This window comes from Pangasianodon hypophthalmus, chromosome 22 (assembly GCF_027358585.1).
Source record: "Pangasianodon hypophthalmus isolate fPanHyp1 chromosome 22, fPanHyp1.pri, whole genome shotgun sequence".
NCBI classification, from domain to species: Eukaryota; Metazoa; Chordata; class Actinopteri; order Siluriformes; family Pangasiidae; genus Pangasianodon; species Pangasianodon hypophthalmus.
The window spans coordinates 2,849,860-2,874,997 of NC_069731.1; the positions used below are offsets into that span (position 1 = coordinate 2,849,860).

The following is a 25,138-nucleotide window of genomic DNA, read 5'->3' on the forward strand; positions in this document are numbered from 1 at the left end:
AAAAAATCTGGATTCTCAACATCTTTATTACCATCAGTTATTGAGATGCTAATAATAATAATAATAAATCAGAGAGGTACGTATATACTTTGAGCTGGGAAGTTCTTTTATAAGAAGTTGAAAAAAATATTAAAATACACATATAAAAACTGTATAAAATATAAAAATACGTAAAAGATGCATAAAAATTTCATGATGTTGCTACAGTACTTGTTCAGTTTCAAAGGCTGAATTTTTTTTTCTATAATACAGTAACACTAACGAGAGAAACTTTGGCCTCCTCTTCACTAACGGTATCCACCCAAGGAGATGCTAAAGTGTGTTTTTGAGGTCGAAGGTCATTTAGGCAGCTCCTCGATGATCACCCTGGAGACGGAGTTCCAGCCGGTGGAGGCGTCGCCGTGTGGGTAGTCACCGCACGTGCCCACCCAGATGGCCACGTCCACGAGGCCGGCTCGGACGCCCTCGCACAGACCTTCCACTGAGCGCACAAAAAAAACACCATAGCAAAAATGCATGGATCTGTTCATACTGTCAAGTGCAAAAGTTAGCATCCCCTTATCACACAATGAAGAACAAGTTTAATTTGAAAGCACCGATTTCAGGAATTTTTCATTATCACATGTAACACAAATGGTCAAATCTAAGGGGCGGAGTCACTGTTACTGCTATATACAGAATTTTCCAATACAACACATCCCCAAATGTTTTATTCCTCTTTTTTTATTCCAATTTTTTTATTAATTAATGAATGCTTCACAGGTGGGATGGTGTTCTTCAGATTAAAAGCCTCACCATTCTTCCTCTATACATAGTTGCTTGGATTTTCCCATGATATCGAGAGCAAAAAAGGCACTGGCTCTAAAGCTAGGCCCTTTTACAGCCACCGGTGTGCTCCCAATTAACGCCTAATTATGACAACTGACTAATCAGAAGCTTCTGAAAGTCCAGACTGTTTAAAGAAAGAATTGACTTGGTGTATGTAAACGTTTGACCCACTGGAATTCTGATATAGTGAATTAAAGCTGAAATAAATCTGGCTCTAATCAATTGCTTTACAATGATGTGAACAAAGTAGAGGCCCTAATTAACTTGCCAAAAGAAACACATATTAACATGAAATGTGTGGAGTTGTGAAGAACTGAGATTGAACATCTTTAGCCTGGGTGTATTTAAAACTTGTGGCCTCAACTGTATCTTTATATTTATTCATTGATTAGATGCTTTTATTCAGCACTTTAAACTCACAACGTTCTGGTCGCCAAACACACCCTTTAAGCATGTAAATAAAACGTGTTAATAAAAGAATCTGCCGCTGATATGGAATGATTAGGATCCTGCAGAACGCAAGCACGCGCTCCTCGATGGCCCGTGACACTGACCCGTTCGCAGCGAGTGCTTTTCTGGCAGCTCGAGCGTTTCCTGATGATGCGCGGCGTCCCTCGAACACGCACTCGTCCCTTCTCTGCCTTGTTTAATGTGTAATGACATTGTCTGAAGGGCTCTTCTAGCAGACACCAGTCCTCAGCCTGCATCTATTAGTGCGAAATGATTACAGTTGATTACTCTTGTGATTGTAAACGCGGTTACGGCCGCGAGCTGAATTGCGTGTTGAAGATGAAGCCAGTGTTCATCACAGGAATTACACGAGTGCTTCAGCAAAAACGGTAAAAACAACGGGAATGAACACTTCAGGCACCTCAGGAACGGGTTAGCGTAAAAACATGCACATAAGTTCATAAAAGTGACTCGTGATGCCGTTTTTCAGATCCGGCTTCATTACAGGTATAGGTGAGTGACGTCAGTTCAAAAGTTTGCACCCTTTTCCTTTCTGAATGTGGTATAAAATAATCTTTTATAACCAATATGTCCACCATCCAACCTTCTTTGTATCCTTTTTCATGAAATTTCATAGAATCTAATGAATTTCACGGATTTTCAACCAGAATTCACACTGAATAAACTTTTACACTCAACTATAAATTTAGAAATTCAGTTCTTGGTATTTAATTCATTTGTCACTGGAAAAAAGTACAAAACATCATCCTGCAAATTTTTCATACATAATCATACACAGCCTACAAAACTACTTTTCAGACTAGTCAGTTGATTTTGCAGTGGTTTAGCTCATTGTCTTGGTGCAGGATGTTTTTGCTTTCTTGCATTTTTACTATTTTTTTCCTACCTAGAAACTCAACTGTAAATTGGGAAATTCATCTTTTTTGATATTTAAAATATTTGTCATTGGTAATAAATATAAAATATCATTGAGGTAATTTTTCATAAACAAACTTTTCATTCAGAATTTGGTATTTAACTTTCAGTTGATTTTGATTGATGTCTTGGTCCAGGATGCAATCCCATTTCATTTTTATGGAATTTCTTTTGTTTTTTGGGAGATGTATAGTAGAGGAGCATTTTCATTTTTCCTCCCAGAAATCACAATGGATAAAGTTTTTAAAAATTTTTTAATTCAAGTAATTTTTCAAACTATTTTCATCTGATTTTGCAATGTTTTGGATTGTTGTCTTGGTGCAGGATGGACATTTTTGCAGGTAAATTATAAAATAGCTTATGAGAAATATTTTCATTGTTTCCCACCCGGAACCTGAATAAACGTTTAAATAAGAAATTGAATAAAGTACTTCAATCCTTTGTCAATGGAAATAAATACATAGTGTTCAAACTCACAAGTTACTCTTAACCTATTTGTTTTAGGAAGAACTGTTGTTTTATGTTCTTACTGGAGTGTTTTTTGTGTTATTGGTTTTAACTGTAATAACTGGCTATAGGCTTCATTTCCTCACAGTCAATTTATTTCTGTCTCTTAATTTAACCTGGATTCTGTTATTTATTTTCATTTCTGCTAATGTTCTGCTGTCAATTTTAATTCCTCATTAGTTTTTATTACTTGCTTTACTTTACTGTAATAATGCCAGGTCTCAGAGGAGCTTCCCTGCTTAGTAATAATAACTGTAAGTAAAAATGGAGTTGACTGCAGGCGTCTGACCTGACGTGGTGCGGTGGATGTTGATGGTGGAGTTGAACTCGGGGCTGCCCTGGTCCAGGTAAACGATGGACTCTATGGGCAGTGGGCCGGAACATTCGGCTCCGTTAAAGGTGAAGTACCAGCGCTGGCAGCAGGCCGTCTTACACTTGAGCCGGAGCGAGCCGCTGAAGAGGACACGCAGGGAGCTGTCCGAGCGCAGCTTAGTGAAGGTACACTCCTACACACGAGGAGAAAACATGAATTGTGACCTGGTTTTGGAATAGTTTAGGATGACTATCAGTAAAAAAAAAAGTGTCACTCACTGCGATTTTGCCCAGGTCGATGCCGTAATTGAGCGAGTTCCAGGCACACTGCTTGTAATTGGGCGTCCACGGCTCCTCGAACCTCTCGCTTACACACTCGCCCTTCTCTCCCTTGGCACCGTCTCGGCCTGGGACTCCAGGCGTTCCCGGAATTCCGTTCACTCCCGGGTTTCCTTCTCGGCCCGGGATGCCTGGCGGACCCTGCATGCAGCTGCCGTACTACAACGGGAAATTTGCCATCATACAATACTGTTTCTGTAGTAACAACTTACACAGGGACTTGTATAATGGATGCTCCATAAAACAGATTAAAAACGTGTAACTGTTGATATGGTGAAGGTTTGTGTCAGGAGATGTTTATTTAACGTTTGTGGAAGGAGTCTCCAGTATCTGTGCTTTGTAACAGTCACAGGTAACGTTAAACATTAACGTTTACGCTTTACATCCTCTAGGTAACAAGGCAAGCTGCATTTTTTTCTCATTAACTTCAAGAGAGAGAAAAAATTGAGTCTGGTGAAGAAACGACTGTTTATAGCTGCTATAACATGATAATAGGAACTGACTTTTTTCAGACATTCCACAACTTTAAATGTAACTATAAATGGATAAAACATATGACACGTTGTTCATGAACAGCTGCTGCTGTATGAGAGGAATGAAGCACCTCGTTAAATTACTGGAGAAACACTGTTGCTATGGTAATAGTAACTTCATCATGCTTCATCACACCACCCTGTTGTTGATTATTTTCCTATAACAGCATGACAAAGAGTGTTTCCTTACATAAAGCAATCCAGTGCTACACTACAGACTGGCTTCTAGCCAAACAATTTCACCATGATTTACTCTCGTATTACTCTCCTTACAAAAAGACCTGAGAACATGTTGCCTCTGTCACGTTGAGCTCAAATACAACGGCTAATATTAGCTTGATTAAAGTGTAAGTCCACTAATCGCTTTGTTTGCGCTACTGATGCAATCTCAACCAAAACCTCATGCCTCATGATGGTCTTAGAAAGTTGCTGTAAGGGATCTCAAACTGCTCTTGCTATTAAGTGTGGCTTTAAATCTGGTGGGAGATGATGAAACCTGTTGCGACGACACTGCGGCTTTAATTCACGTCAATTCAGCTGTTTAATTATTGATAAAAAGGAAAAAAGGGAGCTGAAGGGGATATGTTTAGTTTATGTCTGGTTATTACACACTAGAAGTTAGTAGAACACCATTCTTCATGGATCTTTATACTACATTATACCACAGTGCTGTTAAATTCTCGATTCTGATTGGCCAGAAGGTCCAGCTGATATTAATGCTGATATTAATACTAATGCACATGTTCTAATGCGTTATCATTTCTACAGAAACAGCTTACAATGGTGACTTGTACAGCAGGCACTCCAAATAAACTGATTAAAAACGTGTAATTATTTAAAAGTTTTTCTGTAAGGAGATGTTCAGAAAGCAAACTAGGGTAATTTCCTGTTTTTTTTTTTTTTTTTTAATTTTTTTTTTTTAACTAATTCAATTTACGTCTTAAAAATTTAAGCACTCCACACCAATGTATACTCACTTAAACTAAATAAACTAGGATATAACTTGTTTATACAGCATGTAGACCCGTCTGGTTTGCTTTCCATGCCTGCAGATGTTTTACACAGATGCTGGAGTCTCAGCCGGATTCTAACACATGGCTCACACTCAGTATGCAAGTCCAACATGGCGCTGAAGTTACTGTGATCAACACATTTGAACTGACTCTGAACGTTATTGTGCTCTGTGTATCTCGGGGATTATTATTCAGTGTGTACGGGAGTTTGTCAGGCTGCTTATGAATCCAGTGTGGGTTTGTAATTCGTCGCCGCTGGAGGAGATGCTCTGACTCATCGCAGCACAATCAGTATTCCAAACCTGTCCAGCGCTACTTACACAGTGTTATGCTAATATGATGCTAATTCTATGTCTATTACGCTAACAGAACATCGCTGTAATGAACAGAAAGCTGAATTTGCTGAAAGATGAGGGGAAAAAAAATCTGAAGGCATGAAAGCACATCCAGAATCCAGATGTAAGAGGCTAAAGTGTGAATTAGCGCTAATGCATTTACACAGGAGAGGGAAGGGTAGATGGTAAAGCTATAAAATGGTGGTTACTTCCCAGATTGGCTGAGATCGTCACTGATTCTTCTACTTTCTAGATTTAATTTTAAGTAAAAACTTCTTAGAAGACTCTCTCAACTAACTGGGAAGGCATTTACCTTGCTTAAGAAAGATTTCTTGCTTACAAAGCGACTAACATGACTGAAGGACAGCTTGTAACTCGTCCATTTGTCTTTAAACATTCTGTTTTAAAAAAAAAATAACAAGCCATGTCATCAGTTTGCTACTCTGACCAGAAAGAGTAAATAAAATTAAAGATCTATGAATACTGTCTGTGAAAACTTTTCCCTTTCTGACATAATGTCTAGCTCTGTAGCAGGGTTGCCAGGTCTCAGCAAAACTTCCATCCCAATTACATCTCAAAAAAAGGCACAAAAAGACCTGAAAAAATTCTCACAAATTTTTGATTTGCAATATCTGCACTATGCCTTTTTGTCATCACCCTTTGTTTGTGGAAATTGATTACATTTAATTCAAATTAGCATTTGCTTTAAATCAAGATATTGGTGGACTTATTTTTAAGCTAGCCCAAATTTTAAAAAAAGAGGCACAGACGTACTTACTTTTTCCACCACAACCTTGTTCCAAAACTAGCACAATTTATCATTAAAAAAAAAAAAAAAGACCCTGGCAGCAATGCTAGTCTCTGGTCTGATGAGCTGCCTTCAGCTAAATAATTTAAATAAATGCATGTGATGTGCAACGTTACAGAAGCTGCGCTAGTTCATGTTGGGAAAACTACAGTCGATGAACTACAGCCAGTTGTTTTCCACATGCTGATCATCTCAGCTACAGTACTTTTTAAAGTTGACTCCACTGAAATTCTTTGCTAGGGCCACCAGTTGATGACCCCTGACTGAGGATTTGAACCTGACTGAAACCCCTGAAGGATGCTGTAGAAGTTTCTGGTGCCATCAAACAGCTCGACTGTAACATGACCTCAGCTTTAGGACAAGATGTGAAATGGCATGAAACAAACAGGGCCGCTTTTGCCATCGTGTTTGTGCACCGTCACCTGAGTTGCCTCCTGCCAGAGTAATTTAGGGTCTCATTGGCATGCCTGCGGGCACGGAACCGTGGAAATAAGGGTCTTTAACTGAACCATAAATCTCAGCGCTATCGGCTGGAGGCAGAGCAGAGAGTGCAATGGATTCATATTTATTATGGGCCCCTAGTGCGCACTTCAGAGCTGCTGGCTTGTGTGTATTGACAGAGCGAGCGCGAGCATCCCTGCAAAACAAAGCGGCGGATACACACGCAGATAAACAAGCGCCTTCGATCGGGTGCACCGGCTCCGTCAGCAGAGAGCCACCTACTGAGGCTCATGGGAAGGCAGGATGAAAAATGCACTCAGGTATGCTGGGTCACTCCGGCCAACAAGCCAGAGAATATCGAATCAATTCCAACAGATGAGCGTTCCCTTTACCTTCAAGACTTTTCATTACAATGATAAATCGGCTATGATATTTAAGTAATAGAACCATTTACAATCCCATGCTGAGGGGATTTTTTTTTTTTCAAGATGATGAACTATGGATGAATCAGCTAGCTACATATCCACCCTCTCCGTCTCTATGTGTTTGGTTTCTTTCATCTCAAGCCAATTATATTTCGCCATACGTCCGATTCACATGTGATTCCCATAACCAGGTTAGCTGGAGGAAAGAAAAAAGTGGACTTCTCTCTCTCTCTCTCTCTCTCACACACACACACACACACACACACACTGATGACTTCCAGAGCTGGTCAGACACTCTTTTAAAAACTGGCCATCAATTCAGTCCGTTTATTGCTTTTCTATTTCCACTCGGTGTCAAAATGCCTCAGAGCGAGGCGAAGCTTTTTAGGATAACTTATAGCAGCCGCTCGCAACAGTCTCAGTATTTAACCATCAACTGATGATCAAGTATGTTGGCTCTTTGAACAGAACGGAATCGTAAAAAAGTACAAAGGGCGTTGGGCTTCGACTGGACGGGTTAAATGAAGTGTGTAACACCGGCCATGTTGCGAATGTCTTTGAATTGAACGAAAAAATGTAGCAACTTGATCATGCATGAAGACGCAGTGGCAGGAACGGAGGGGGCCAAGCAATGAAACCAAGAACTAATACAAAATGGTCCATGGTCATATTACAGTACAGAGAAAATTCCAGTAAAAAAAATTCCAGAATTATGAAAGTACGCGTACACTAAAAGGACAAAAAAAAAACTTTCTGGCTGAAAATTTGAGGAAACCTGACAATCATACCCACATGCACTTGTTGAGCATCCAGTTCCAGATTTCCTCCCTCTTTGCTGTTATAATAACTTCCACTCTTCTGGGAAGGCTTTCCACTAGATTTTGGAATGTGTTTTAACATAATTTTTCTGCTGTGAAAAGTTTTTTATTCAATAGAAATAAATATCTCAAACTAGTATGCTTTACTGGTCAAAATCTGGTCTTGCATGTGTACTGGTTCAAAGTCTCACCTAAGAAGCAAATCAGAGGAAGACACAATATTGATAAATGATCTGGCAAAATGATGTTGTCGTAAACATTATATAAGGAATAAAACGCTCTGTGTTGTGCTGTTATAGGAAAATAATCAACGATCTTGTGGTGTGATGAAGCTGCGTTACAGTTACCACCCCAACGTTGATTATTTTCCAATAACAACACATCCAGAAGTGTTGTATTGCTCTGATATGACTGCAGTTTGCCAATGATTACAACTGTAATTTATTAATGAATGATACATCATACATTTTAACCGTTTATAGTTGCCTTTAATGTTGTAGAACGCCCACAATAGTTAGTTCTCACTTACGTCACAGCAGCTATAAACAGTCGTTCCCTCACCAGTCAATAGGATAAAAAAGCTGACTGTTACAAAGCGCTGACACTGGAGACTCCTTCCATTAATGATAAATAAATTAGCGCATTAATATAAACCTGTAACCTGCAGCTGCATGACTGTCAGAGCTGCTGTTAGAGAAAAGTAATCAACACCTTCTGACCAATCAGAATCCAGAATCCAACAGCACTGATTTTAGTTTTCTCAAGTGTTTGAACTCCTGCGACTATAATCCTGAGATGTAGTATACACTGTTTTGTGATGAACTGTATTTAAGCATCAAAAGTAGATTTTATATGCACAAGCTATAATACTGTTACCAGATACGGCAATTTGAGGCTGAATTTAGATGTGTAATTACATGTGGTTGTGGAATTGGAAGCCGGATAATTACACCGTATACGGGAGAATACAATCAAACTTTAGTTTTGTAGCAGTTTAGCACTTAGCACTCCATCAGATGGAGCTCAGGAGGGACAAACCTCCAGCGTGAATCTCATGAGTCATTTCTCGTCACATATTCATGGAATTCGAGTTTATTCTCGTCACATATTCATGGAATTCGAGTTTATATCTAACCAACTAGTTAGATAAATTTTGGTAAATTTCCAAACCACCATGTTGTTGATTATTTAGCTACATCAGCACAAGCCAGAGTGTTTAATTAAGTAAGAATGTAGCTGATGTAGCTAAATAATCAACAACATGGTGGCGTGGTGAAGCAGAGTTACTGCTCCCGCAAAGTTGATTATTTTCCTATATCAGCATGTCTTGGAGTGTTTTATTCCTCTTACACCACAGCAATTTGCAACAATTGCCAGTTTTTATTTATTAATAAACAACACGTCATACATTTAATCCATTAATAGTTACATTTAATGTTGTGGTACGTCCAAAAAAAAAAGAGTTAGTACCTTCAGCAGCCTCTTTATTACTTTCTTTAAGTTAATATGACCTAAAATCCTACCTTGTCATGTTACTGAAAAACCGAATACAGCAAACTTTTCTGTCTGAGAACTTTCTTTTTTTTTACAAAGCGCTGACACTGGAGACTCATTCCAGACTGGTTCAATACTCATCTCCTCATCATATCAACGATTATACGGTTTTCTTTGTTAAATAACAACACCAGTTTATTAGCCGTTTATTATTAGCCTTTGATTATCTGAAGCGTCAGATGTACAAGTCCCTGAGTAAGTTGTTACTATAGAAACAATTTCATATTAGAATGAGTGCATTAATATAAACCGGCACTGCTGTCAGAGTCCCTGTTATAGAATATTCAAAAGCCTTCGGACCAATCAGAATTGAGAATTCAACATCGTTGTTGTATAAGATCATATATAATGTAACCAACACCATCCTTTCTTTCGCTCGTGACAACTGGGTGAAATTTGGAACTCAGGTATGAAATTATGGGATGTTGATGTGCAACTTTTAGGTCAGGAACTGGTATTTCTGATCATTTCTCATCATTTTCGAATAATTTCACTCGTCTTAAATTAAACTGATAAATATATGTTTAATTTCTACTTAATCAATATTTTATTTAAGTATTAATACTTAATAAATACTTAAAAAATTAAAATATGTAACTTCCCCAAGGATACTTATGTAAAGTTTATAAAGTGTTTGTGAAATGTAGTGAAGTCATAAAATCCAAAGTAACTAATTACTAATAAAATAAATACTAATAGCAATAAATAAATAAATAAATAAAAATAAAAATAAAATAAAATACTGAAGTACAGTAAAGCACTTTTATGTCATAATTTTATGCCAGTGCTGAGTGGAGATCATTTGTTGTAGCACTAGAGTACCAAATTGTAGTGTAGGTTATTATTTAGTATAGTTGAATAAATCAATAAATCTATCAACAAAATAAAGGTACATTTTTCTTGCATGATCTAGAAATCACAGGGGTGAAAACTTTTACTCCATGATTCTACATCATCACTCATTAGAGTTTGAGGTACATAGTTGGACTGGAATCTCTCCAGGTACACTATGATACATCCTAAAGGTAGCAAAGGTGTACCCGAGGGTACCACTCCAGCAATAAAGAAAGGAACAGTTTAGTAGCCTTTTTTCTGAGAGTGTATAGTATAGTTGAGTGCAAAAGTTTTCACCCACATGATTACTGGGTGAAACAGGGACCTTCTATTTTACAAGTTATCTAAAAATAGTTGGAAATGAACCGTAGGTGCAACAGACAAAGATCCAAAAAGTTTTTTAATAAAAAAAAAAAAGAACTGCAGAAGGCTGATGACATCTGGCAAACGTATTACAGATATTTCAAGAAGAATGACCAAAGACTGGCCAAGCAGTCTGGCAGATTCAGAACAGATTTTCAGGAGGAAGGAGAGGAATGAGAAAGCTGTGCAGAGAAAGAGGCTGGAGATGTTAGAAAGGCAAAAGGTTCACAAGTTCCAAGACAGTATTTATTACACATTCAGAAAGGGTGTGCAAACTTTTGAACTAGTTTTACGGTGTTGTTTTCACTGTTAATATCTAAACATACACTCCATGAACATTTTTGTTAATGATGATTAAGAAATATCGGTGACACTAAATGTCTTGGTATAAATTAGTCCTCTTGGTGTGCAAACTTTTGCACTCAATGATATCCACTATACACAATATTAAATGCTAGAAGATTATCTGTGGATTTATTTATTCATAAAGAGTGCACATTCTTTCTACTGCACTGAGCCAGAGTTCTGCAGGAGTTTAAGGAAAGTTTCTGAGAGAAGAGTTTCTCCTGCTGGGTTAAAACCAAGGAGAGAAAAATCGCACCAGTCCTCTTACTTTGTCAAAGTATTCGGTGTCCTTCTGACGGATCCCTCTGGTTTTCACTTTCTCAGCTCCGTGACACGGAAAAGCCAAGCAGAGGAAGAGCAGCGCGCGGCGTGCGAGATGCGCCATGTTCCCTGTGCAGAGCGCGGAGTGACGAGAGCGCGCGTATACACGCGGACTGAGCCACGAGAGCGCGCTTATACACGCGGACTGAGCCACGAGAGCGCGCTTACACTCGTACTGAACCACGAGAGCGCGCGTATACACGCGGACTGAGCCACGAGAGCGCGCTTACACTCATACTGAACCACGAGAGCGCGCTTATACGCGCACTGAACCACGAGAGCGCGCTTACACTCATACTGAACCACGACAGCGCGCTTACACTCATACTGGACCACGAGAGCGCGCTTATACGCGGACTGGACCACGAGAGCGCGCTTATACGCGGACTGGACCACGAGAGCGCGCTTACACTCATACTGAACCACGAAAGCGCGCTTACACTCATACTGAACCACGAGAGCGCGCTTACACGCGGACTGGACCACGAGAGCGCGCTTACACTCGTACTGAACCACGAGAGCGCGCTTATACGCGGACTGGACCAGGAGAGCGCGCTTCCAATTAACACAATAACACAATAACGGAGGCGCGCTCCCAGTTTAACAGAATGACTAGAGCACATTCATTCAAACAATATAACAACTAGAGCGCGCTTATACTGCAAGCTATATAGCAGAGGTGGATAAAAAGGTTTCAGAAGATTCCTATTTTTATATGATTTTATAAACTCCAGGTGTCAGATCATCATGAAATCCTGAAAGTGCACAAACTCAGGGGAAAAAACAGCATGACAAATGGTGCTTACTGTACTTTTGTAGGACATAAAATTGCAGCACAGTGTCAGATCCAGTAGGGAAACTTTGACGTGTTGGTTCTGGATCAGTTCTGGGCCATGAACATTTCCTGGAAGATTAATCCATCATTGATTAAACATGTCAAACATCTCCTGCTCAGGTCCACTCTATGCTCTGCAGTCTTTTCAATACTAATTCAACATAACTGATTCAGTTCATGTCTATTGCAAACAAATTTGGGGCCAACGACCCCCCAAACACACACGCGCGCACACACACACACACACTAAACCTAGCTGTAGTGTGCAAAACAAGGCCACTATTGAATCCACCTCCTTTCGCTTTTTTTTTCATCCCCTGATCTCCAGCTTCTGTCTCCAGAGACACGAGACACTGTAAGCACTGTAAGAAGCACTGTTGCTCCTGTGTGCACGTCTTCTCCGGACTGAATGAGCTCTTTCTCCTGATGTCGGTTCCCTGCAGACCCGACCGCAGCACTGTACACACACACACACCTCCGTGTCTTTGTATTACTCCTATCTCGGGTTTGGGCCACACACTCATCATGTATGAGACGGCCAGGACATCAGGAGCGAAATTATTCTGTTGCTGTTGTCGACTGACGTTTAAACACACATCACTTCATTCACTTTGGGTTCTATCTGGTTTCTGTGCTGGTGGTTCTGCAATGTTCTGCACTGAAAGTGTTCGCATTCTGTACTTGTGGAATTACACGGCTGTTTATTATTCACAGGGAATGTTTGCTGCTGTGGCGTAATTTTCCTCCTCAGGGATCCACACAGCACTTTAGAACACAGTATTTCTGTTCTCTTAAAAAAAATGGTTCATCTTTTGTATGATTAAAGGCTCTAGCGTTCTAAAAGATGTTCTACTTGGAACTGTTAGTAGAACTCCAGGTGAGACAAACCTGTCTGTCTATGTGTCTGGATGGACTGATGGATGGATGGATGGATGGAGTTTTCCCAGAAGGACAACCTGAAAAATGCTTTCAGGTGCTACACTGAGAACAAACGGTAACTCAAGGGTTCTATCAACATCCATCCATCCATTTACAGGGTTCCAGATCTAACCTGTTCTACATTTTTAGCAAGCTAATCATTCCTATCAGTTCCAAAGCCTCGAGGAACCCTTTTGTTTGAGATTGGTGCACTAAAGTGTTCTTTAGTTTGTCCATCTGGGGAACCCTTAAAGGTTCTAAGTAAAACCCTACAATGGAGTGTTTCTGTATTAGAAAAGGGTTTCTAGTAGAACCACTCTAGAAAGCTTAAAACTCTTAACTATCCAAAGAACCCTCAGGGGACGATTTTTTTTCCAGCGTACCACCCTAAAGTGTCTGCTTTATCTTTTTGATTTACCTTCAAAGAGGGAACCTTTAAGGGTACAATGTAGAAAACACAACATAGTGTTTCCATATCACAACGGGGAACCAATCTAAAAAGCTTAGCAGAACAGACCCTTAAGAACAACTATCCAAAGAACCTTAAAAGAACCCTAAAACTAAAAGTTATTTATCCATTATTCCATCCATACCTAGGATGGAAGGTTACATCTAGGACACTATGTAGAACCCTACAACAAGGGGGTTTCTTTTATTAAAGAAAGAACCCATTTAGGAAGCTAAAAACCTTTGACTATCCTAAAGAACCCTCGGGGAACCAGTTTTTGTTTTCTGTAGATAAAAGCATACAACATAATGCTTTTATATCCGAACAGTACCGTATAGAACCTAAACAATGTAAAGCACATAACTTTCCAAAGAACCCTCGAGGAACCCTTTTTCTAAAAGTGTAGCTCCCTAAGCCATTCTTTGGCCCATCCATCTGGGGGGACACTTAAAATTACAGCCCTGAAACAGAGTGGTTCTGTATCAGAATGGTACCAAATAAAACCAAACTGGAACAAAAAAAAAAAAAACTAAAGAACTAAAAAGATTATAGCACCTAACTATAGGAAAAACCTTGAAAATTTTTTATTTATTATTTTTTTTAAAGTGTAGCATCATATAGAGTTCTTAGGTTCGTCTTTCCAAGGAACCCTGTGCTAGAATGCTAAGAACCCTTGTCTTTCCAAAGAACCCCAAAGAACCCTTTTTTCTGACTTTATTGCTATGTCTATAAAACCTTCCGTGGGTCAGTGTGGATTTTACAAGTTCAGTCTCAGACACTGGGTCTCTCTCTTGAGGTTTCCAGTCCGAACATTCCGGTGCCATTATCCAGAGAAATGGCTGTAACATTTTCCACATTTTGCATGCGAGTAGAGAGCTTCGTGTTCCCCAGAGGAACCTCTCAGTGAGGACGCCATTACAGGCTCTGTAAACATCACCTGAGGTACAAAAGTGCGGTTCTCTGTACTTCAGAGCTCCACATTTGAATAACAAAGCACAAACGGTGGGCAATCAAGCGTTTCATTCACCCTGAGGCGATAAATAAAGCAACACCACCGAATGGAAGATACGGACGTATTGCCTCAGGGAACACAGCTGCCTTTGTCTTCTAAAACGCTCCTCTGCTGTACACATTGGAACGATTTAACTCTCAGCTGTTCAGCGCCGTCTTATTTCCAACAGCTGACAATCTGCTTTGTTGAGGTTCTCTTTGGCTGTCTTGACGAGAAAAACACACCCAATCCTAAAGAACAGTAAAAAAAGGCATCTCACGAGAGTGTGTAACCTTTTTCCAGAGCTCTCAGGTCCAGCGTGCGGCTCATTTAACGCACTTATGACACACTTTTTTGAACGTTGTGTTTAGTCAATACTGCTTTCCAGATGGCAGCTCTGTCAGAAATCTAATCATGAAGCGAATGACGCTCAGGGTTGGTTGAGGACGGGGAATGTGGCGGAAAAAATTGAGTTTGTTTAAGATTTTTTAGTGTTACTGAGCACACATTTTCACCAGCACCACTTTTAAGAATTTTTTTTCAACACGGTTCCCCACACATTTATAATATTAGCATACAGTTCAGATGTCAAATATTTTGAACACCTAAGTTTGTTAGATGGAGATATTTGAATTCACACCTCATTCTCCTCCCTAATTTAGTCTTGGTCAAGTCCCACCCACTCTCTCCTAGCATCCAGCAGCTACTAACTTGGGACGGTGAAGGCTAACATGTACTTCCTCTGAGACGTGAAGACAGCCAGCTACACCTTTCTCCTCCTGCTCATGCTGCGTCACAGGGCAGCATAACACACTTGGAAGAAAGCGCTATCTGCTCTCTTCCTCATACTTAAGCTCACAGATGCTTGGCTAATTTCTATGTAATTTACAGGGAAGAGAGAGTATGCCCCTCCCACCCAGACAGCACAGCCAGTTTTTCGTCTCTTGGACTCCCAGCCACAGGATTCGAACTTGCGAACAGTCTCTGGATCATAGGAGTCCATAATATACAAATAATAATAATAAAAAAGTGTATAATTGTTGACATGGTGAAGTTTTCTGTAACATTTTTGGAAGGAGTCTCCAGTGTCAGCACTTTGTAACACTTGGGAAAGTCTTTGCTTAGCTGTTTCTCACGTGACAAGCTGCATTTTTTTTTTGTCATCTCATTAACTTCAAGAGAGAGAAAAAAGAGAGGCTGGTGAGGCAGTTTAAGGCTGCTAGAACTTAAGTGATGACAGGAACTTGTCTCGAAGATGGTCCACGACATTAAATCTAACTATAAACAGATTAAATGTATGAGCTAAAGTATCTAGCCTAACCGTTCTTGATAATTAGCTATCTAGCTTAGTCTTGTAATCAAATGCAACTGCTGTATGAATTTATTTACCTCACATGTTGACTTACTTTTATGTAAGTGTTGCTTGAATATATGACATTAGCTATCAGCTAGCATTAGCTGGTTAAACTATCTTTCTCCTAGCTAGCCACTGGGTTGCTAACTAGCTAACTCAGCCACAGCTCATTTGTAGCTACTTCATTCGCGACGCATCTCTTATTAATCTATTAAAGGAAAATCCCACTGTGAAAGGTGATGTCATGCTTCAGTAAATTAATAAATTAACTTAAATTGGTAAATTGCTGCAGTGTAAGAAGAATGAAACACTTCGGAATGAGCCGTAATAGGAAAACTCTGGTGCGGTAACAGTGATTATGCTTCATCACAACACCCCACTGATTATTTTCCTATAAGCACACCTTTCAATGAAACCCATCTCATCCAAAATCTATTTACGTGGACCTGAAACAGACATAATCCATAAAATAATCAAACTGTGACCATAACTGCAGTGTTTAATATCTTTAGCTTTAGTTCCATGTTGGTCCTGTAGATGGCAATGGCGCATCAGAGATCTCGCTGTTGTCCTGAAAATGGTCTCTTCCTGTATAATGTTCAGAGAATTTCTAAGGGGAATGTTTCAAAGGGCACGACGCAGAGCAGGATGCTAAGTGTGTCACCCACAACAAACCTGGCACTGAGTTTCGGAAGCTACGCCTACAGCTCCATGATCTCCTTCCACAGTAGCTGCAAAGCCAAAATACAGGTGGATTATTATTATTATTATTATTATTATTAGGCTGCAAATCCAAATACAGGTGGAAATTCCCATTCTGTCCCTATGGTTACCAGCATCGCTTCAAGAGACAGGACTAATGAGACATGGAAAATATTTCTTTCAATGTTTTGGCAGATGTAGTCAGGCAGAGACTGCATTTCAATTAATGAAAAAATGAAAGGAAAAAAAAAAGAAAAAAAAAAGAAAGAAAAAGCTAAAAATTAGATGGGTCACTCTAGACCTCCCAAAGAAAGTTATTTTACACCTGACTAATAATTTCCAATTAATTTATAAAAGGTCTTTCACACTTTATCACCCTTATAGCAGGCCATGTCAAGGAAAAAAATAATAAAAACATAAATGCCTAGCCATAAGCTTACTCGATAACAGCTTAGTCTTGTAATTATGTGCAACCAAATTATCTGCTGTATGAATTTATTTGCCAAACAAATGTGTATAGAAACAAATAAAACCTCCAAAAAAACCCTCCAAATAATTAATAAATATATAAATATTTCCCTGCATAACTTTAACATATAAATATACTTTACTTGTTTGATGTTATAATAACATTTTAGCCTGTTCCACAGTCAGATTTTATTCTTTTTTTCCCCTCCAATAGTCGATCCAGCTTTAAAGGTTTTTTCCTCAGAGGCTCTTCACTTTCTCCTGGGATTTAAACCCATAAACATCTGGTGACTACCAGAGAATCTTAGCTTTACAACTGCCCTGGAACAAAAATGTCAGTGGTACAGCATGTAGCCTTATACACCAGATAGTAGATAATAGAAAATCTGTTTTGCAACACATTCTGCTTTCCACTTTACCAAGATTCAGTCCCCAGCTGCCGGATCTCAGAAGTGTTGCAAAGTGAATCGTGCTTCAATCAAAGCGGTAGGTAATCAGCTTTCAGGCGGCTTCCTCTGAGTGATGCATTGCATATTTGCCCTGTCATCCCGGAGCATACAAATATTTGTGCGTCATAGCCAAACATGTGCAGATGTTATGCAGATGTAATGCAGAGCGACGTGAACAGGGTTCTGTGTTGGGAATGAGAATAAGACAGAGGATACGACACGGCTCGGGTCAGATCGACACTCAGGAGGAGGCACAAAAGAAGCCATTTCACATGTCACGCCGCTATCAATGGAAACTGATGATGACTTTTTTTCCCACTATGTGTTCTCGTAGGAGATCGAAAAAAAAAATCATGGTCTGTGACAGACAGCTGCGGGAAGCTGGAGCAGGATTCAACCTGGGTGATTGCAGTTCAGAGGGCGCCGCTGTTCCTGATAGCATCCCATCTCTGCACTGACTCATCCTGCACGCCTCGGTGGCGTTTCAACACCAGCCGCTACTCGATAGACACTCTAGACACTCTAGACGCTCGTCCCTACTGTGTAGAAACCAGTACCGTGACACATCATGATGTGCACTTACTAAATCCTGGCCAACTCCAGCACTGGAGAGCCTAATCCTCGAGCAAAGCCATGCAGTGAGTCTTATTTACATCTGTGCTCTACATAAACCTCTGAGCGATGGCACCTGACGGCGAGAAATCCCGCAAACTGGGACAGTGAGGAGACTTATTTAAGAACCCACACTGTTCTGTGCCTTGTGTTGCCACCACATCTGCTTTTTTCGCTGCTGTCAGCTTCTTATTTAAGTGGATCAGGCTGCAGGCCCAAAAAAATGTCAAGCATAAGATTAAGTAGTGGGTGCTGTCTATCATCATGTAACGTTTCCCGTCGGGACTGAAATGTCTGCTAAATGTCAAACGATTAAACGTCTGCGTTCTGCTGTAGATCCCAAAAGGAAGGTTGTATATAAACCAAAGCTTATAACCTAACCTTCAGTTCAAGCTGATGAGTTAGCAGGCTAACAAGCTCAGATTTCCTTGAATGATTAGCATTAGCAAACACTTTAACCTGGTCAAAGTTGAGGTGGATCCAGAGTCTATCCTGAACATCACAGAACACCATGCACACACTCATTCACACCACGCCTAATGCATCACTAAGTCAAAATAATGAGAGGCTAACTCAAAATATTGGTATATTTATCTTGAAATAACAAATTAAGTCAAAACAATGAGATAGTCATATAAAATAATGACATGTTGTCTTCAAATAATGAGATAGTAAGTCAAAATAATGGCCACTAATTCAGAGGCACATGGAGGTCATTGTGAGTAAAATCTTTACTGACAGGCCCAAACAGCAGGCAGAATCATGCTTAATACTGGCAAAAGTCAAATGATTGGGCAGGCAGAGTGATATGGAGAAACTAGATAAAAGATATTTAAAATTAGGAAGATGAACAAGAAATGACACCTAAAATAGCAGCATGGAACAAAGATCAAAACCTCACCAAGATCTGGAGATTTTTAAATACACTGAGTTGATTTCAAAACAGGAAACAGGTGTGTTAGAGCTCAGGTGAGTGTGAGAGTTGTAAAGTCCGGGCTGGATTCGGATCGGGATGGAGAGTGGTGGCTTCTGGATCAGTGGTGGAGCCAGAAGTGACAAAAACGAGATAATAAGTTTAAAATAAGGATAATGAGTCAAATAATGAGACATTGAATCAAAATAACAAGATATTATGTTAAAATAACAACATACTATCTTAAAATAAGATGTTAAATTGAAAAAAAAAAGAAACATCGAGTTAAGTTAACAATGTACTATCTTGAAATAATGAGCTATTCATTTTTTGAAGGTAGGAGGAAAGGAGAGAACTCCGCGGATAACGTGTGAGACTCCACACACACACACACACACACACACACACAGTAACCCGAGCTCCAGATGGAACCGTGGACCCTGGAGCTGTGAGATACCTGCTGCACCACTCCATCCTAGTGTCTGGTCTGTTTACATGCAAGCTGAACATCATTAATGTAACAATTACAGCGACTACGCAGAACCGTGTGAGCGCAGGATGAAATAAAGTGTGGAAAAGATAACGTGGAACCAGTGGAGAACCACACTGGCGTGTTCTACAGTCAGCTAGAGGAAGATATTCCACCAGCACTCGCAGGATAAATGAAGGATTCGATATTACCTTCCTCCAACACAGGGATCAGTCAGCGAAAGAGGATTAGCGTCAAATGACTTAAACAAGGTAAAAATGGCACCCTGGAAGTACACAACGCTTCCTAAACCCTCCACACACACCCTCGATTTCAAGTCTGCTTTGTGGCTGGTGTGTTCATTTCCAGAGATATTGCAAAAGAATTGAATTACTGTACCCAGCTCATCAAAACGAACCCCTACCATCATCTGATTAAACATCTACAGCCGTTCCATGCGAACTCATTACTTTGTTGGAAGTTAATTGCACAACTGAGCTGCAATACTTTGCTTAGAGCTTACTGATTGTTCTGTTTTTATTGGTTCGCATGATAGAAAAACATTTTATGAAAGAGTTGAGTCGATTAACTGACTAGTTAAAGAAAGTGATGCGGCGGCGCTTTAGTCCTTCAATCTGTCCAGCTCTCTCAAACAGATCAGCTTCTAAACGTCAACTTTCACGCTAATACCGCCATCAACATCATCGCTATTGCGATCTGGCAGATACTAGCTAACTAGCTAGTTAACTAGCTAAGCTAAGTCTCTGCTGTAACTTCGTTGTAGCTGCATTGCATTCTGGGACTTTGAGTCCTCCATGTGAACGAATGTCTCTGTGTTGGATTTCTCATTAATATGATATAGAAAATGGTGAACGAGAAAAGAACCTCTTGCTTGTTTGTTTTTAGGAGCTAACAGCAACCGTTTTGCGTTATGCCTGAGATTCTTGAATTTGTTTCCCCATTAAACGCCATCGTAACCTCACTAGCAAATAACAATGACAGTCGTGACAACAGTGCGTCACACAATGACTAACTTCTCACAGGAATAATGAAAATACAGCTACAACCAACCAATTAGCACCAGAATCTGTATATAAAGCTAGCCTGATGCTTATTCAGCTGTAGAACCTTCTCCACTATCACACAGCAGGAGAGCTCATGCAATCCCTTGCATGATCCATCCGAGGGATGCAAATGGCGCCCAAACACTTCAGGTCCAATCTCACTCGTACATTCCTGAATGCTTTTCATCTTCTGTGCGTCTGATTCCTGAAAGAGCCTTATGTCATTTTTGCTGGAACTTTGCACCATGAATAACGATGCTACAATTCCTGATCTGGAGTGGCTGCTTTTAATTATTTATTTATTTATTTATTTATATATTTATTTATTTATTATTCAAGAGACTGATTCAGAACTGGCGGGTCTCATCAATCATCCCACGCTCAATTTAATCAGCTTTCATCGCATAGCTATCGGGGGTTTGGAATGGAGCGTCCTCGCTCTGCACTGTGCCGCACTTCATCAATAATGGATTGCATCACGATGCTCCTCTGAAGGAACGGCTTCCTGTTAGGAGCTTAATCCCTCGCTTTTATGTCATAAAAGATACACAAAATTCTAATTCGATACAGTCGTGTCTCAATATATTTTCGATACAACAATAAGCTTTGCCTGAATATGTCTTAGATTTCCATTTTCAGTTGATTAAAACATCCTACATTCTAAAAGTAATTGCAATTTAATAATGTGTTTTTGCGTGATCTATCCAGACTTTTAGAAACATTTAACGAAACACAATTGGCAAAACATGGCTAAGTTTTCACCGTTGTGACTCGCAAGTGGGCGTGTCCAAAGCACAGCTGTTAGCACAGCTGTTAGCTGTCAGAGTCACGCAGCTCTCTGTAGCCCTAGATGTGTTTTTGAATCTGTATTCTCCACAAATCCAGAGTGTGAGTTTCCCAATCACCAAGGTGATTTCTTTAACCCGACTTGAATCAGTGAGTGTTTTGGATTCGGCACACCGTAATGTTTCGGTCCACCACTCACTAGCCATCGTTAGTGTCGTAACTTATCGAGAAGTGCTTCCATACACCAGAGCTTACAGATTTGTGGGAATCTTCCACATCCTGCTTGCGGCTGAGCGTAGCCATTGCTGTTTTTCTCCAGTGAATACGCGAGTATGCTAGTGTTTAGCTTGCTTAGGAAAACCATGTTTTTAAAAACCCTGATTTGCGATAAGGAGAAAGCTAATTTTTTTAGATGCAGGAGTTTAAATGATTAAAAGATTAATTTTAAATGATTATTTCACCTCGCGAGGTGACACAAGATGTATTAATTGACGAATAGCCTAATTTATTATGCAGCCTGCTGAACATATTGTTCGATACACAGATGTAGAGCATCGTATCAAATGATACGATTCTATACGCCGTATCGTTATACCACTAATAAGTAGCTTTCAAGAGCTGCTATGTTTTTTTTCTGGTGTCGTTCAGTCAAGAAGAGGATCGTTTTAACAAAAGCAGGTACTCTTTATTTGTAAATGGCATTTACAAATGAATATTTACATTACATAATCTTGTATTATTATTATTTTTCTTACAAAGTGGTATTTCTCACAAAAATAGATCTCTTTTTCAAAAAACCTTAAATATCTGTACATTTGTTATGAATATTATATACAAAGCAGGTGGACCCACCCGAAGGAGCCAATAGTCGAACGGAAACTGAAATCTTCTCCAACGTCCACATTTACAGAGACTAAGAAAAAAAAAGAACAAAAAAAACAAAGTAAATGAAGCAAAAGCACAATGTGGGTCATGGCACTGAGAAGCTGAACGTAGTAGCGATGCTACATCAGTTATTTGGCAGCCATTTGGTGACTCACACCTTTTCTGAAGATATAGTCGATACATGACTTCGATAAATAAATATCTTATCTTATTTATTTCCAGAAAATAAATCCTTTTCATAGCCGGAGTATTTTACAAGGCGCTATTAAGGTGATGTGCTCTTTGAGACATCACTGAAATCAGCAATTAAAAAGCAATGAAATGTTCAAAATCATTCAATTTATCGCAAACTACAATTTCTAGCCATGGATATGGAGTATCATTCCAGAAAATGAAAACAAAGGGTAATGCATGGTTACATTAAGGTTCCCTTAACTTCCATTCTATCACAGTGCTGCCAAATTCTCCATTCTGATTGGTCAGAATTATTGATTAATTTTCTGTAACAGCAGCTCAGACAGAAGTACAGCTGCAAATCACAGGTTTATATTAATGCACTCATGCTAATACGTTATCGTTTCTATAGTAACAACTCGCACAAAGACTTCTATGACGGACACGTGACGTAATCTATGAACAGATAAAAAAAAAAAAGGTGTGTTATTTAACAAAGAATAAGGTACAATTGTCGATATGGTGACGTTTTTATGGAAGGAGTCTCCAGTGACAGGAAGTTTTCCGTCATGGGAAAGTCTTCAGGACGGAGGAGTTTACGCTTTGCGGCTTCTTGCTAACATGACAAGCTGCATTTTTTTTGTCTTATTAACTTTATGAGAGGGAAAAAAAGAGAGGCTGGTTTGTGAACGACTGTTTAAAGCTGATATAACGTAAGAGAGAACTAACGTCAAACGTAACTATAAGCAGATAAAAAGTATGACGTGTTATTCTCAAATGAAAAAATGTTGTAATCGTTGCCAATTTGCTGTGGCATAAGAGGAATAAAACACTTAAGGATGTGCTTTTATAGGAATAATCAAATTAACCATGGTAACACTGTTGTTGATTATTTTCCTCTAACAGCACAACATGGAGTGGTTTACTCCTTACTTAACAAAGGCTAAATATTAAACTTAATCAACCATAAATAATGTTAGTTAATATGTGTATTAATTGACGTTTGTGTAAATATTAACACAAAAACACTTGCATTCATGTTTATTCAATCCATGACTAAAAAGCCACACAACTTAGCAAAAATTATCACGTTAGCAACCAGAAACGCGTTCATTAATATTAACTGTGGGTATAATTTTACTCAATAATGGTACAAACTTTGGTTCATTTGATTTTTTGGATTGAAATAAAATAATTAAATTAATACAAGTTTTATATACGTCGTTAATGTTACTGAAGGTGTAACTAATGCATTACATAACATCAGTTAAGGGAGCCTTAATGGAAAGTGTTATTAGGACAAGCCATGAAAATGTAGCAGAATGTTCCAGAAGCAGGAAGCAACCAAAAAAAGAGAGAACAGAAGGAACACTCCATCATTTTATAACCATTTCCTCTAAGCCTATTCTGTTGTGATCTGCAGGAGGGTGGTGAGCGCATGAAAATGAAGAAGCGAAGCCATGTCGAGAAATCAATATACACACGATGATGCAAACTCGCACTGTGCAGCATTCTGGGAAAGGCTTATGAAAACCCGGAATGTTCCAGGTTTCACATGAAGCCTCCTCAGATTTGTTTTCTTGAATACAAAAATCAAGGACACTCTTAGAGTGAGTTACACAACCTAAAAACACTCCACTCGAATCGTGAAGCAGTCCGTCCCACCCTTGCAGATCCACGCCGAGCTTAAAGCATGTGGTTTATACTGTATGGGAGTACTGGCTCCTCAGACTGTGCTTGAGTCTTTCTCCAGAAATCTGTGCAACCTCCACAAAGTCAGGAAACGAAACACAACCGAATGCTAATCTGGATGATGAGTTCGTTCAGGTCAAACCATGGTGCAGACGGTGTTGAGGCTGGGGTCGAAACGCACCACTTTGCTCTCGATGCTTTTGGTGTTGGTGTTGTACATGGGGTTCTCGAACGTGGCCTGGCCGTTGCTGTTTTCATGCGCAGAGCAGCCTGAGAACTCGGCTTTGTCCGTCCTCCTGAAAGCACAGAGCGAGCCACAACTAAAAATGGAGAAGAGCGAATTTTCCATCAAGACCAGCCTCCACAAATCTTGTTAAGTGTGCATGCATACAAGTTGACATCAGTGAGAAATGCACAAATTTCTACAAATTCCTTTAGAAACTGTAAATACTTTCACAAGATTTAGTATTCGAAAATGAACGCAACACATAGAACAACCCTAAGCAGTAACTATATACGCTCACTACATGGGGCAAAACGTAATGATAGTTTCCAAACTACACTCTGAACCGGTTCCTGAAGGATAATTATTTGGGGTTCCTGGAACCCTTTCTGGTTGGAGAACACTCTTTTGTAGGGTTCTATGTAGAACCTGTGCACAATCTGCACAATGATATGCATTTTCATGTATTATTAACCTCAAGAAAGAGAATAAAAGAGAGGTTGGTGAAGATATGACTGTGATGATGTTCTCCAACATTAAAAGTAACTAGAAATGGATAAAAAGTATGACGTGTCATTCTTCAATAAATGAAAATTTCTTAGAATTGGCAAATTGCTGGAGTGTAAGGGGAATAAAACACTTCAGGATGTGCTGTTGTAGGAAAATAATCAACTTGGGGGTGGTACTTGTAACTCTGCTTCATCATAGCACCCTGTCGTTTATTATTTTCCTAAAGCAGCACATCCTGAAGTGTGTTACTGCACGCCTGGTTTAGATTTACCTCGGTCCAACCGATGCCATTATATTTAGTCAGACATTTTGAGTACAAGGTTGAATATATAGATATTTTCTTCATTTTCTTCATGCAGAAGAAAATTTAAACCCAGTTTAAACCCCTGAGTATCGGCACTCTTATAACGTTGTACAGGAGACTCACATTTCTTTTTTAGATTGCAGATCCTTTACCTTTATTATACCAATAGTAATGATGAA

General features: G+C 39.4%; 3 protein-coding genes across 6 annotated transcripts in view; all 3 read right to left on the minus strand.

Annotated features, from left to right (window-relative positions):
- septin7b (septin 7b) overlaps positions 1-25,138 on the minus strand; it is an 87,433-nt gene that overhangs the window by 29,191 nt on the left and 33,104 nt on the right. The gene's annotated exons all lie outside the window — the stretch shown is intronic.
- Positions 9-11,356, minus strand: cthrc1b (collagen triple helix repeat containing 1b). Its single transcript, XM_026924873.3, has 4 exons — positions 11,110-11,356; positions 3,313-3,531; positions 3,011-3,227; positions 9-481 (listed from the first exon to the last, which is right to left on the minus strand). The coding sequence occupies exons 1-4, from the start codon at positions 11,224-11,226 to the stop codon at positions 339-341; spliced, it is 696 nt and encodes a 231-aa protein (XP_026780674.1). The 5' UTR covers positions 11,227-11,356; the 3' UTR covers positions 9-338.
- Positions 21,853-25,138, minus strand: part of csmd3a (CUB and Sushi multiple domains 3a) — a 237,373-nt gene continuing 234,087 nt past the window's right edge. For 2 of the 4 annotated variants that reach the window (XM_026924403.3, XM_053228099.1), the window contains exon 70: positions 21,853-24,218. In XM_026924403.3, coding sequence (XP_026780204.3) covers positions 24,059-24,218 — 160 coding nt within the window. In that variant the 3' untranslated portion in view covers positions 21,853-24,058. Of the gene's footprint in view, positions 24,243-25,138 lie in introns of all 4 variants that reach the window. The other 2 variants (XM_053228098.1, XM_053228097.1) reach the window with 1 other exon arrangement.